Below are 16130 nucleotides of genomic sequence, written 5' to 3'. Positions count from 1 at the left end.
GTGAGCGTTTCTCAGCGGGACTCTGATTGTGGTCACAAAATCAATCCGCGCCTTAAGAGGGCCATTGAATAAAGTGAACTCGCCAGATATTCACGTTAAACCACCAAAGACGTAACTGTCACTTTATGTAGTTTTTTGCAGGATACGCAGCCTGCGTACACGTGTGCTACTGCAAATTGCATACATCTTTGAAAATTAGAATTAGGGAAAGATGAATTTCACTCTGAGTACGCGAACAGTGATCCACTTATTCCTGCTGCCGACACTACAATTAGTTGTTCTTGTCTAGTCACAGAAGGGGTTGACCCTACTTTGAGTAAATCCATATGTTGAATTTTGATATAAACTTGAAGAGTCCTGTCTTCCTGAGCGAAGTGAGGTAATATTGGGACTGCTCAGATTGCGATACGCCTGGCTTTCCATCACCCGCCAATCACAAAGGTTGTCGTTCTTGAGACCACATATGCTTCTGCCTGTGAAACCACATACTCTTCTGAACTGTTTCAGTTTTTTTTTGCCAGTGAGACTAAATTTATATCTCCTATCAAACATATATAAAAGAGATGTATTCAGTTCTTCTAGCATCTCTTCCAATGGTATGTGTCCGTTATGTCTGCTATTTTCCAATAGATTTTAACCACGGCGAAATATTTAAATACGCCAATGACACTAAATGCGCTAGGAAAGAGGCTAAGAGGTTCTCAGGCTGCAAAGCTAGCAAGTTCATAAATCTACCAAGCCATGAAATTTCTTACTTGGTCATGTTGAATGAAGTTATGTTCCTGTCTTTCATTCACGTTAAAGCTGGTGAGGGATACCCTGATGACAAACCAACTATCAAGGAATTCATCGGTGCTGATAGTGTGGCCATCATCTGACTAAAGATATAGATAGGAATTACGGTCGGCATACATAGCTCCGATCATTTTTTGTGATTTACCACACATGAGGAGCTGCATTTCTGAGACTGTTACTTTTTTCTTACGGCCCATGTCAGCCATCCCCTGTGGTTTTTCTGAGATTGAATACCAATGGTGGCAGAGGGATTTATATCGTAATTAGATGTCAATTACTAGTAGACCCAGCTGTAAACGAGTACCTGAACCAAATCAGGGTAATAATCACAGGCGAACACAATACTGACCACTTTTATGGCCTCAGAAATCAACCACAGCTAGCTTCGTAATCTCGGCATTCAGCGTGCAGAGGGGCTTATTCCATGGGAGTTCTCTCGTAATGCTTCGATGTCGGCGAAGTGATAGATATCTAATTGACGCGCAATAAGCTCCAAATATTCTGTCTACTCAACATAGCTTTTGTTTCTGCTATCAGTCGAATATCCCTTGTTATCCCAAAGTTTGGCTTATCTATTGCGCTGTGCCATTGATATAAGAGACGCAGCCAGTCTACTCTCCAAAACTGTCACCTTTTAGAAAATTGACAGTGATGGAGCCGTGGAAATTACTGACAATTTTAGCAATGGAGTCTCAACCATGCAGATCCTCATAGATCACACAAACACCAGGTATTGTAAGTATGCTTTTGGGAGTCATCATTACTGACAGTTTTTATATTTTATGTACCTCGTTTGCTCGGTACTTTATCAAGAATGGTGCGATATAGATTATAATGTAGATCGTCGATGCTGGACTGTTTGTCCTGTCCAATTTTTGCTTGGGGATTTACCTCTTGTTCGACCCAATATAGGGGGTGAGAAATTTTAGTTTAGTTAATATTACCGACGTAAGTCTGTATCAAGGGAAAAGCCCACTAAGTCATTGGCTTAAAATTGCTAGGCATATTCATATTATTGTTTTTCTATTTGAGACATGACTTCTTTACAAAGGAAACCCCGGAGTTGAGTTTAAGTAAAAGAAGGATAAAATGATTGTGTTGTTAGGACTACATGAAAAAATTTTTGCGTTTCCACTGGAAAAGCTTTCAACCAAGGAGGTTTAAATTAATTAAGAGGAGCTAAAGGATTATCCTGAAAGAAATCCCTGGTTTGATGCTGAGGAGCTGCAAGGGTCAGCTGTGTTGCTGCGGGCCTTGAGAACTGAAATGAGTTTTTCTCGCGAAATAGTCCTTTTTATAAGCAAGGCATCCTGAATTCTTTTGGTGTTAATAAGCCCTGAAAGTGAAATTGGTGATCTAATTGGCGTAACCGTTCGATTTCTTTAGAAAAGTGAGGTCAGTCAGTGTGAGTGATGTCAGTGTTCTGGTTAATCAGCATCGGCTCGTGCTGCATCAAATGCTGGGTCAACCACCCTTCGGCTGAATGTCAGTTGGTACAAAAAGAGAAGGTAGAAGGGTAGTGCTTAAAACATTAAATGTAATACACCGTCAACATCGGCTATCCGCACCTATGCATAGATGCCGTTTCTAATGTCACCTTATTATTTTATATATCATCTCAAAAATAAAGAATACAAAATATTTAAACATTTCTATCAACCTTCCAACCAATCAAAACTTTTTATGCACTTAAAACAGCAATTACCATTCGTTATTGCCACAAATTAACAAATAAATTTGATTACCAACTTACACATCAAGCAATCACATGAAAACATGACTATCAATTAATAGTCTGCATAGATGATAGCTTCTAATGACTTTTTATGTCTTTATTTTGAAAAAATAAAATAGAAATAAAACAAAACTAGTATCAACCACAAAATATGGTTTTGGCATACACTAAATATGTACTTTTATTCGATGGGAATGAGAATTTTATAGCCCCGATTTTACGATCCTTCCAGCGTTCGTTCTATTTATTTCCGAGGAACATTGTTTTTTCTGGACCACACTTAAAATTTTATTTAGTTTTCAATTAACAAAAACAGAATTTCAATTGAAAGTCAATGAATTTGCAATATGTGTGTGTACGCATGTGCACAAATCCTACGTAGATTTTTGAATTTTATTCGTTACCGAATTGAGGTTGTACGCAAAACATGAATTTGGCACATGAGTTTGTACACCACCTTTGATTTTAGTATTTCAAAATAATAACAGAAATTTCGATACACTTTCTGCCGAATTTTGGTGTTTCTATTATACCATATCCATGCATTATTTTTGGAATTTCTTGGAAAACCACACAGGAAGACTAGCGGACCTCAAAGAAACAGGGGCTGAGTTGCTTAGTGGGTTTTTAAAGTATAAGCAAATATCAAAAATAGTAGCATCACAACGATCACAACATTTCTGAAAGTGAGCAACTATCATGCCTTAAGGTTGGGATAATGTACATCTATGATTTCCTATTTAGTCAGAATCCTGCCAGACATCGGTCCCTAGGTCAGAAGAGCGCGCCTTGTGGTATCCGTCAGGAACAAGCCGACACTGGATTCGCGTCTACTATCACTTGGTTTTCCAGAGTACAAAAGCACATTGCCGCTAGAGAGATAGGAATACTCTCCAGAGTCCTACCATCTCACATCGCTCAGACCTATGTAGAATGTCTAGCTTATATCACTGAAATTGTCGCTCAAGTTGAGAGTTTGTGCTGAGAAAAAAAAAATAATTTGCGACAAAACCCTTGCTTAATGTTACATTTCGCGATTTCATCCGAGCATTGGTACCCAGATTCCTTTATTCTAACCTTCGCTTGGTTTTCCTACATATCTCTTCAATGTCTGTCTGCTATTGTTTCAAGTTGTCGACTCGAGTTAGAGTTTTTCGAGGTCCTTTATTTAGTCGCAGTTTCAAACCTTACTAGCGATAGCAGCTAATATGACGAAATCTGTGTAGGGTTTTTGACAACCAACGAAGCCTATTTCAGCTTCATTTCAAACATATAATCATAGGATCCTAATTTCTCAGATACTTGTCCCCTCAGGGACTAAAACTGGGTAGTACCTAGCCTCCCTTGACGTACGATCCGACGACGACGAAGTTAGTCCAAATTACCCAGTGGGTCGTGGAAGTAAGCGATGCCGCCATGTGTAGATTGCGCTTCAACAGGCAACCCAACTAATGAAGGTGGCAAAATTGCCATGGTGCAAACAGCATGCCATTTGCAAATCATTTAGAAAGGATGAGGTTCGAGACACCCTACAAGAAATCATACGATAATCAAATGGAACTATTTCAAAAAGTATTGTGAAGAAGTCGAGATAATTCTCTAGTTGACAGGACTGTTATGAAAACGCTCTTAAAGCACGAATCACTGTATCAATACGCCTCCTCAAAAATATAATAGCCTCCCTTTAAAGCTGTCTTCGCAGTTATAAAAATTGAGGACAATCTACTGGGGGAGCTGAAAGAGTTGCAGTCATGAGGTACTAATCGCAAAACCACAACACGAAGCACGATATCGGGGGTCAGTTACACAGTGTTGGTAACAGTCATTTGATCATTATTTGGAATACTCAAAGTCGGCCTAGTAGAGAATCCATTTCGCCCTGGTGCCTGCAAAACACCAATGCTTGTTGGCAGGAAATGGTAGACTAATTCTGACGGGCATATTTCAGTGCATACACTTCTAGTTCACCATGCATGAGTGGTGCAAAAAGCTCTAGCAAGCAACATCTGTTTATGTTTCTTCCTATGACTGTATAAATCATCACACCACCCTTAGGTTTACATAGCTAGACTGGAAGATAGCCCTTCCGACTGCGAACTCTCGTACTTGCTGATCACGTTGTAATGACAGATAAGAACTGATTGATTGACTGTAGCTAATGTGGATCCCAAGCCAGAGGTGGCCTATGTGCATTACTGCTTGACTAAGGGGGTGCTTGGCCACTAGTGTGAAGACACTTGTAGTTTAACATGAGTACATGCCATTTAGTCATAATCCCACGATTCTTTTCAACCACAGATTGATGTGACTTGCACTACGGTACTGGTTTATCTGAGTGTAGACTCAGCAGTCATACCAGTGGATCTGAGACCTTGAGTCTAAAAGGAGCTCTGCCCGGGGTATGGGCCCAATCACCATGAAACTCTCACTAGAGGATCAACCACACATGAAGCATATGCTCTCAGAGGACCTTCCCGGATCCCATGGTACCAGATAACTTCTGGTTAGGTTTCACGACGGGTCGAATTTTTTGTGACTCCATAGCAGACTAGGTCTGAACGCCACTTTCGAGTACTTAGGGGCGGTACTGGCCACTAGTATGTGAACTCTGAACATTCGAGGAACTTTGGACTTTAACTAAGCCCTTGACCCTGGTATGCGCACTCGCGAGGAGGGATGCACTTTTCCGCAGCATAAAGCAAATAAAAATAGCCGATGAGACGATGCTAGGAGATTTCGAAATCGATCGAACGAGTCCTACGGAGCGCCAATCATGACCGCCAATATACTAAACGGAAATGGCATAAAGTCGGGAAAATTCAGTTCTAAAGGAATCCGAGGGATGGTTGATGATGCGCAAGAGAAACCCGCGACCTAAGTGGATACCACCCTCGTTATCTTTACCTGGGGCCACAGAAAGGTGATCCTAAGACTTCTGGCCGACCAATATGTGGATTTTTCTTCACTCCAGTATGTGAAGGCAACCAAATTGCCGCCAATGAGGCCTTCGATATCCATAAATGCACCTAAGGCGTATTTTTTTCGAACATCGCCTTTTAGATTTTTGCCATGAGCTTATGAAGTGCTGTCTCCGTGGAGTTGCCTTTCTGGTGGGCGTGTTGCTTATGGTAAAGTGACCACCTAGGAATGCGTGTAACCCTTATGAACCGATCTACTAGTATTTCTAGTCCTTTTAGTGGAAAGGACGTTAGACTGATCGATCGGAAGCTTTTTGCGTCCGTGTAGGTGGGTATCCCTCATTGGGGAATAAATATCAGCCTTCACTTCACGCCAGTTAATTGGAATATAATCGTGCTACGAATTCTGGATATATACCTTGCATACCTAGGCACGGTATATATTCCGATTATGAAGACCCAGGGCATTCATTCCCTCTATTACTAGTGTTGGAATTATGTCATCCAGACCTGCATATTTGTATCTATGGAGCGTGTTAAACGTTTATTTTACTCGCTCTAGTTATACTACTTTGCATGCCATATTTCAGTCTCTCAATTGAGGGCTGTACATACCTGTCAGCTCCGAGATGAAATTTAAGGTGCTGCCTGGAAGTGCAAGAGAGTTAGTCTCTTCGCAAAAGCGTCTCCATGATCATCGTTTAGCCGATCTTATGCGCTTCTTTAGACCTTTCCGTGCCTCTTTGGACTGATTCCAGCCAGCGGTGGAACCAGACCTGCACCGACTGCACATGTGATCAGAGAGTGTGATATCATTTAATCCTCTCCTCTCTCCGACTATAGCCACAATGTCAGTGGATCCCATCGTGATGTCGATGACCTTCCCCCTGAACACTTTGGAGAAATTGGGTTCATTACCCAAATTGAGAATCTGCAGATCGGTTTCTACTAGATACTCTTATAGTCTCGATCCTCTTGAATTGATGTTGGAACTTCTCTAGCATATGTGTTGAACGTTGACATCACATCCTACTGTTACCCCATCTCTTTATTTCTGGTATATTGGATAGCTCTGGTTATTGCTCCAGTGAGAACTTGTTCTGCGTCATAGGGGAAATGTGCGGAGCACCATAAAATCTCTTTATCTTCCTGTTGACTTATTATGGATAGTTTGACGGTTGTGATGTCACCACCAGGTCAGTAACCAAATTAGCCTGGAGGTCTTTCAAGATCACCATTAAGTTGTAGGTTTGATCACGTCCAGGTCACCAGGCTGGAAGCTTAAGCCTTTGACTACCCCACCAACAACCCATGGTTCTGCGATTTGGGTTGAAGCGTCTCCTTATTGCGGGCAGCTGCTGCTTACAATGTGCAATTTCCTTTGGGTCAGCCCTACAGTCCTTGCTGATAAACCTACCTGTCCGCATTTCCTGCATTGCTTCGGACTGTCACTCGAACTGGTGCATGTCTTCGCAATGTGATAAAAGCCAAGGTTGGTTGATTATGGCTGCTTATGCTCCACCGTAAGTTTTTCTTAGCCTTTATATCGTCTTTCTATCGTAAGGACTTACCAATTTAGTTCGAGAATATGTCTGTCGTTACATCCTTGGATTTTCTGAGATCCAGAATAAGGTCTTTTTTGTGGGACCGTCTAATACGGTTAAAATATCTTCCGAATTGATGTTGCCGTCACTCTTCTGAGAATGTTAGCATAGGACCCTTCCCCAGATGATGAAAGCGTCCTATCTTATCTTCCTCCGATCTCTCTTTTTCCGAGGTGCCACATTTCTCCAGGCAGCCCTTTTTTCTCCTAGTGAGATCCTCTCCCTTTCTTCGGAATTATAGCTGCGAGAGTTTTACCGGCAGCTTCAGCCCTCCTTCTCACCTACTCCATGGTGATGTTTAGTAAATAAATTGAAAACTTTCAATTAAACAGTGAAGGATAATTTCCAAAAATGTCCAATGTTCTTTGCCATCACTTTCAGCACATTCTCCATTCACCTGAAAACCCATCAGCATTCATCCATTCGCACTCACCGCATATGTGCATGAATTCACATCTGACATTTTCCGGATTTCATCAAGCCACAAGCGAACGTGTGAAAATCTAATGCACGTAATGGAAAATTGGTACATCCGAGCTCAATCCCATGGCGAAGGTAAAATCATAAAGCAAAATTCGTTATCACACGGCCAACACGCGATAGTCCCTCTAGTGCTCGACTCCATTGTATCTGAATTGTATTTAACAAAATTGTAATGACGCAATGAATCTTGCAGAAATTTAAAAATTGCATGCGTTTTTTTCTGCATTTTTTATTGTGACTTTTAGTAATGGTTTCGAAAAAGATGCAGTGGTTAGAGAAGGTATTTGTGAATTGTGGCAAGTATCGGTTTGAGCAATTATCCAGATGCTTTTTATGAGACTTGAGGTAGATATTTATAGTGAGATATTGTCCATTTATAATTTATCTGTATTGTTTTGCGCTTTAACGATTGCCTTTAAAATTGGAAGTAATTAGTGTTTGATTTAGCCACCCAATTTTCAAGCGTATTCATGTGAAGTGCAAAATATCTATTATTAACTCGAACTATGTTTATTGTACTAATTCTCAATGAATTAAGCTTTGCAAATATAATTAATGGTTTTTTTTCATGTCTACATGTTCTTACTATGAGTATCTTACGATATATGAGTTGATCTTTAGACCAGTTTTTGTAGTAGATCCCGCCCTGCCATCGCTAATAATGACTATGACAAATTATTACATCTAACGTTTTAAATTGGATGTAACAATGTGTTTAAAGATTGTTGAGTATGGAGTATGTTTACTACGTAATCTTTTAACAAACAAAATCCAGTAGAATATTCCTCCGTTCTCGAGTGAATATTTTAATTCCTAACGCATAACCGGTATTTCGGGAACCATTTATTTTGTTAACTTCGTCAGTAATCTTCCCGTGGTCTGAATGATGAATGGTTTCCGAATATAATAAATAGGAAAGTAACATTTAGATTTGAATCTTAATACCAATATAGGTTGATTCCCAAGTGTAACACGGTTGACCATTATTTGACTTGATCTTTCAAAAAGCATATGAAGAGTTATCTTGAAAGCTTGGCTCGGATTACCCTTTAAAGAAATTAGCTAACTATTTTGCAACCAACTTTGTAGTTGATATACATTTCGTGGTTTCAACAGATAGGTTCCATGGGAATGGGAGCATTCCACATTTGAATTATACTTGAATGTGAAATAAAGTTGAATCGCAATAAATGACGAAAAGAAAATCATTTTTGCATCATCAAAATTTACCTTAGAGTATTTTCATATACATAGTTTATGGTAATATACTCAAACTATCCTATTCATATATTTAGATACTGAGGAATTTTTCATTTAATTTGTTTGATGTAAACTATCGTTGGTTAACTTGATAAGATAGCTCGCACGATAATAGCAGGATAGTAGTACTACATAATAGTTTCCACATGAAACTAAGATGTGGGAAGGTGTCAGTAACAAGATAATATCCGGAAATTCAGCGCTCTAGGCATGAACAGTTTTGCGTATTTCTATCTCTCTGAGAGTATTTGTATATACGACAGTGACATTTGTACGTATTTCGTAATATATGTGTATGTATTCAGCACGATACATTATTCACTTTAGTATTGATATTTAATCGTACATAGATTATGGAAACTTTGCCTTAATAATAATAGCATTTCCACCAAACTTTCCAGTATTGTGACCCATATAATGATCTATGTTACTTTAACACTTTATGATCCTAAGATCCTAATTAGACAGGAGCCATCATCTGTTAAATGAGCTCGAAATCACGTTCAAGATGAGATAGGATTTATTTGTACCACTCTCGTTTTTGACCAGAAGGCCTAACATTGCTCCAAACCCTACAATTGCGATGAGCGCTTGAATCCGAGAATCTAGAGTTCATATTGAGATGATAGAGGAAGACGAGGGTCGTCTCATCATCGCACACAAAACGAGGCCACTGGTTTGATAATTTCTCGCTTCTTTGCACCAAGTAATCTAAAGCCCACTGAATTCAAATAGTTTGCAGCGGACAATACTTTTATCAAGACATCCGTAAAGAAGAAGTTGCTTTGATCATCAGTGTACTCTGAACTGGATATTTATAGTTGCATACGTCGTCTTGTCTTCTGTCCTCGTCCATAAATCCTCCTCTTGAACGCCACCTCGTCATGATGGTGTAGCCTGTAGTAATTTACTACTACACTAAGAGTGTCCAAACCACACGTAAATGAAAACGACGGATTTTAACTCTCCAACTGATAAGGAGTCGCAAAGTTCGAATCCATCTACGACTTTGAGCAATCAAGTCTGTCTCACCAGATTCAGATTCTTCCACGGAGAAATCTGTAGAAAAATGCTCTCCACTTCAGTACAAAGCCTACACTCAGTGTCTACCGCACAGTCAGATAAAAATGTGAGTACAGTAACTGTCATGATAGGAGGAACTGTAAACATGACTATGGCCGGTCTGACGGTGATACTGTTCCCTACTTCCTCTATTGTGGTCCACGGACTCCTCTTTTTGGGTTAAACACCCAAGTTTTCCAAAAAAGTTGACTGACGGTTTCGACCAGAGCAGAAGCAACTCATCAGACGCTACCACACCTCTGCCCTGGGAGCAGTGGGACCGAAAGTAACGACAGGTAGTAATCGCTCCGGCCACAGCCCCCAGGGTAGAGATGAGGCAGCGTCTGATGAGTTATCTCTACCCTGGACGAAGCCGTCTGTCAACTGTTTTGGCTAGAAGTTGTAGTTCCTTCTTTTCCCCAAACAAGTAATAATGAAGGGAGCAAGTAACTCAGGAAATACATATAAGTATGCAATATAAAAATTGTTTGTAAAGGAGAAGCTACTTGTTTAATGTTTAACAAATTAAGTATCAGAAATTATAGCTAATCTAAAGGTTTTTTCTACACAAATTCGTCTTGGGGATTTAATTGAAACGATCATTTATAAAAACTGAAAAATGATTATAAGTGATTCATGTGATTGTTATACCGTTATCCTCTGTATTGATTAAATCGAATGGGAATAATCAAAAAGACCATCCTGGTTAGCCAAAGTCGACCTAGAGGGAAAAGCTATTCCAAAAATGTAAAAGGTTGCCGAAATTTACGATGAAAAGTCCACTGAAGTGTCTCGTCAATAAATTGTTTGAATGGTTCTGTGCTGGTCAGGCGTGCGATTATACAAAACATCGCAATGAGCGAAAGTAACCAGTATCGTGTGAATCTAGTGGGAGAAAACACAAGCTAAAACCAGCAAAATACCGAATACCGACTCAATCGACCCCGTGAACAAAGGCCGCTCCTCATGAACTCTGGGGCAGGAAAAGTATCGATTGAGGATGTGACCCGTCAAGGATCTTCCATGTCAGTTGCAGCACTTCGGTCCAAAGTTGGACGACTCCACACGCGCTATCGAGCCGATTTTTTGTAGGTTTCAATTCTAGTTTCGTGCGTTTTTTTCCAATAGGCTAGCAAAATACTTCCTTTGCCCTTCGATGGGAGCTTCAACAGGGAGATGCTCTGGACGACGCTGATTTGGGCATGTAGAGGCGGATCCTGCTTGGAGGGACTTCAAGGGCAGGGCCCTTGAATGGGGAATGCCTTATTGATTCTCGAATTGACGGCGAGCACAGTGCTTGTTGTTTTGAGCACCGGATCTATGCGGATGTTTTGGCGCCCAGACTGCTAAAGAAGCATTTACGTCGTAAAATTCGCGTCGGAATCAATGGCGAGTTCTGGAAAACTTCTCGACAAACGACTGTCATACATTGTGTTCGAAGTGACTGACACTAACTCTCGGTGTGTGTGCGGAAATAGCCGAGCTCTATAAGGATTGCCTTAAGCTCTGCCATTTGACACAACGGTTGAACAACTGGGAGGAAGTAGGCATCAGAATGAAAGTACGAATTCGGTCGTAAACAGGTAACTCGAAAAATCGGAGCCTTTGTCCACTTTTCCGCATAAAAGAGCTGGAAGAGGCAGTTCTGTCTTTGAAAAGCAATAAGGCGCCAGGCCGTCAGAGGTAGAAAAACTGGTGTACCACCATCGACGAGACGCATTCGACGTTGGCCTCAAAGAGGGCATCTTTCCTTTCCACTCGAAAGCGGCGATGCTTGCGTTGATCAAGAAGTGGAATAGAGGCCCCGTGTTGCCGTCTGTATACCGTGGAAGTGGTCCATCAATTTGAAGCCCTTAACCGACGATATCGACGAGTGGCACTCCTCACGCTTGATGTCAGAAATGCCTTTAATGCCTTCAGTTCCGACATTCTAGGCACACTAGAAAATTCAATTTACGTTCCGGGTTAACTCTTACATATATTGGGGGATTATCTGAGAAACCGCTCCCTGCTCTATAAGACGCTAGAGGGCCAGAGGAGGATAAAGATCACATCAGGGGTAACAAAGGGATTTTACGACCAGGCTTTTGGAATGGTTCTTGCGATAGCCTGCTAAGATTCCACACCCAAGAAGTATCGCACCTGTTGAACAAGCGCAAAGTAGATTTGGCAGAATTATGGGAATTAAACGGATAGATGACAGCTCATGGTTTTAACTTTGTGTTGGAAAAACCAAAGCGGTTATCCTGACTGAAAAGAGAATTCTGACTCTGCGTCCCATATCGATCGGCGAGTTGATAATCGCGTCGATTCATGGGTTAAGCATATCGAATTGACGCTTGACTCAAAGATGAGATTTTCGAGCAAATCAAATCTGCTGCTTTTCGGACAAGGCAAGTAGGCTAATGGCAATCATAAGCCACGTCTTCCAATAAATGCGAAGCAGTCTGTTATGGCGTGGGTTGGTGCTCATGGTAACGAGGTATAAAGTAATCGTCCTGCGCAAGTACAAAGACTTCAAGCTTTGCAGGTGGCATCTGCCTATCGTGAGAGTGATTCCCGTTGCCCTTCTTGCTAAGGCGCGTAAGACCATATATAAGCGCAAGGGTGATGTTTGCTCGTGAAGAACGGGAATACACACCAAATGAGTGCAAAATGAGTCGGAGGCAAATGGACTACGCGGCTTATTGGCATCTTAGGTGCGTGGCTGAATTGGACGCATGTTGAGACTGTCTATTTCCTAACCCAGCTTCCAAGCGGGCAGTGCAATATGAATTGCAATGGGGTTGTAGACGACACTAATCACAACTTTTTTTCATTAATAATTTTATGCAGACACAAGGGAACCCTTTCCAGAAAACATTGTTAGAAAGATACTGGGGAGCGTTGACAGATGAGGTCCTGTTACTCATTTCGTTCGTATTCTTCCAGTTGTGAAGAAGATAGAGCTCGAGCGATGGAGGGTCGAATGACAAGGGGTCCTTTGAAGTAACAGTTCCCGTGCTCCTTTCCTCACTCGTTAGTGTTTCCTGTTCGCTTCTTGGTTCGGGCATCCACACAGTAAGATTGTGGTTCAGTTTCACTATTATCACACTTAATGTGTGTGCAAGTAATAACCTCACAGCAGTGAGACAAACACAGGACGAACACTGACGCTCTACCGCTCAACCATCCTCTCTTTGGTGCTTGGAATTTCCTGACTTGAAGGCTCCCCTGAGGCGGCGATCGGGAAGGTTACCGCGAAATGATGTAATAGACTAGATTCTAGGTTCTCTGATGACGAGGAGGTGTTTAGTTGGTTCACTGATGAGCACTAGATCAGCTTTTTTATTTTTTTTATTTCCGCAACTCACGACCGGTTGCACTCCGGTACATCTTAATCTGTAGGATGCTTTGAAGACCGGGCACAGTATGTACACTACTCTTACCCGAGGTACCATAATCCCTGCAGAGAATGTAACTCTCCTTTTCGTTGCGGATATTTGCCTTGTGACCTATCTGGCCGCATCTAAAGCATGCTGCCCTCCTGTTAGAACCCTGCCAGGTTACAAACATGGGCTCATATTTTAAGCATCTGTAACCCTTAATGGAGGCTGTTCGAATTCGTATCTTACATACTACCCAACCAATTCTGATTTTCCCGTTGTGAATTGGATTGCTCTACAACTTCCACCACAGCTAGTTTTTGGCCTCGAGAATTCGCAGGAATGATACCTATCGGGCCATTGGTTACCTCTGGACGTCCACGCTTGCCGGCTTCTTCTGCTTCGATCTTTTCTATGAGACATTCAAAATCTCGGATTTACAAAGGGCACATGAGTTCTCGGCTAAAAGCCAGAGCTTTTTCTTCATGTAGTCCCTTGACCGCTTTACAGAACGTTGCCTTTGGACCTAATTCGATGAGTACTCCACCACCCTTTTTTCGAATTGAAAATACTTCAGTCCCACTGTCTTAGGTGTTGATCTTATAAGGGATCTCCCTACGGACTTGATAAGCAGGACTGGCGGTTCATTCCTCCTTCTCAACAGCTTTTCAACTGCCACAAATTTTACTTCTGTCCCCAACTTCCTCTTGGTAATACTGAAGAATTGCGCTGTAAACGCGTTAGTAGGTTTTTAGAGAGGAGTTGCGGGATTTGTTTTGTTTTCCAAGGAAATTGCTAGTTGTGAATTTCGCAGAGTGGACCGCCGGCCATTAATTTGATTTAAAAATGATTTCGCACGAGAGAGTAAGGGTAGCGCATGATGGTGGTTTTCATATGCTGTTATTTTTACTAAATTGACACTTTTTCGTATGTGTTCATTCTAAAACAGAAAAAAACTTTCAAGAAATTTCTGTAAATAATTTTATGATGGAGATATAATCTTCCTAAGCGTTTGAGTAATTTACAGACTATTGTTGCTGAACTTTATCTGGTAGAGTTTATAAATCTAGAGAAAATGTATCATTGTATTAGTAAACAGCAGGAAAACTTCAATAAATTCTTATCTATCTCAAATATGAATAGTCTAGGGAGATATCATCAAACAATTGTTTTCCTGTTTAAATGAGAAATTGACTGTTGTGTCCACTATAAATAAATGGCTCACTTTTTACGTACATATATCGTTGAAGGTTTATTGATAATTTACACCAAAATACATGAAATCGGGGCTGAAATGAGGGAAAACCGTATGTGATTTTGGTTACAATAACGGATGGAGGAAAAGCTCCTCAGATATCAAAAGTGGGGATGAAAAAACTTAACTGTTTGTATCAAAAGAAGTAATAGTAATTTCCGACGCTGACGGTGAAACTGAAAAATTTCGAAAATTCGCAATGGTCCCTATCTATCGTAGGTTTCAAAAGGCATATCATCCCAAAGTCAATAATAGTAAACATTCTTTGGTGAAACTTTTTTTTAACTTCACTTGAGGAGCGGGAAATTGGGTAGCAAAATCATGATATATAGTAGGTCACGTTACTGGAAAGTTTGGTGCGAGTCCTCCGATTATTATCAAAGGATAGTATATGGGAATAAGTGGCCTGTTCAGGAAAATCATGCAAATCACAGAAAAAGTAATAGAAAACAAGGAGTAGTATGTGGTAAGGGTAGTTTCATCCGAGATTCAAAATATGCCTCACCGTAAAAAATATTTTCGAGATTGTTTAAAAAAAATAAATATCTAAAATATTTATAATAAATCCATTATCACTGCTGACTAATGCGTAATGATTAAACATAGAAATCATATGCCAATTTAACATTTTCAAGCTATCAATAAAGAAATGAATCACCTGGAAAACAAATGTGAACATGTGCATAGTAGTTGGTATCTGAAAAACGAACACTAGTAAAGCCCACGTGAATTGCCACCGTCCACCATCACCAATCAGCTCGGAAATAACATTATCATCATCCAGATCCGTAGCACTTGACTCCATCAAATCAGAATGGGAGTCCTTAGACGGCACATTACACTGCCTATTTTGCACGGTATCACTTCGCGTTGCAACACTTATCAACGTCATGGCTACTATAAGATACAAGATCCTTGCCAATATCTTCACCGATCGCGATGTTTGAGAACACTAAGTCCAATTTTCAAATGGAATCTGTTGTTATATTAGCAAATTATAACAGTGAAGATCACTGAACACTTGAAATCGTAACATCGAATGTGGTGATTCTGTTTATTAGCGATCCGCGGACTGGAAACCGCTTCCATGTGCAGCCGAAGTCGGAAAACTGTTCCATCTATCTTGGGCACGATTTTAGCTGGATCTTTGACTATAAGTTTTGAGTGTGATTATGCTGATCATCCCCAGTTGTTAACCGGCATTGTGTTGGGAGTAGAGTTCATTTTACCAGAGTCAATGGCACATGCTTTTGAGAAAGTGTCTCCTCATAAAAGCTAAGAAAGTATCTATCAAGCAATTAAAAAGAAGCGTGAGCTTTATCAGACAGTATGAGATGCTGTGAGTTGCTAATGGGTTTGACGAGTTAATATAATGTAAATATTATATTTGTATAAATAGTAAATTGTTGGGTGAGCTGATATGTTTTGCGACCTAGTATTACAAGTTGTCAGTTGTAAGTTGTGTTATGGCTGCTGAACTACATCAGAGACCCTGCTGTTATTTGATCTGTGGGGCGAAAGCGTCATCTTTATAAGTTTAGGCACGGGAATAAAAAGCAATTACAAGAGCCATGTCCGTCGAAAATGGAGTCTGGTCCTATGAGGGGTATTGCAGTTTCAGAATAAGTTGCGCTCTAACAGTCTTCATGCCTA

General features: G+C 40.6%; 1 protein-coding gene across 1 annotated transcript in view; it reads right to left on the bottom strand.

Annotated features, from left to right (window-relative positions):
- The window catches only part of LOC119658795 (organic cation transporter protein), a 63750-nt gene extending 48150 nt beyond the window's left edge, over positions 1-15600 (bottom strand). The window contains exon 1 of the mRNA XM_038066513.1: positions 15136-15600. Within this exon, the coding sequence (XP_037922441.1) occupies positions 15136-15369 (234 nt within the window). The 5' untranslated portion in view covers positions 15370-15600. The remainder of the gene's footprint in view (positions 1-15135) is intronic.
- Positions 15601-16130: the final 530 nt, after the last annotated feature.

Source organism: Hermetia illucens, chromosome 6, assembly GCF_905115235.1.
Source record: "Hermetia illucens chromosome 6, iHerIll2.2.curated.20191125, whole genome shotgun sequence".
Classification (NCBI taxonomy): Eukaryota; Metazoa; Arthropoda; class Insecta; order Diptera; family Stratiomyidae; genus Hermetia; species Hermetia illucens.
This window is presented reverse-complemented; position numbering and strand designations above follow the sequence as displayed.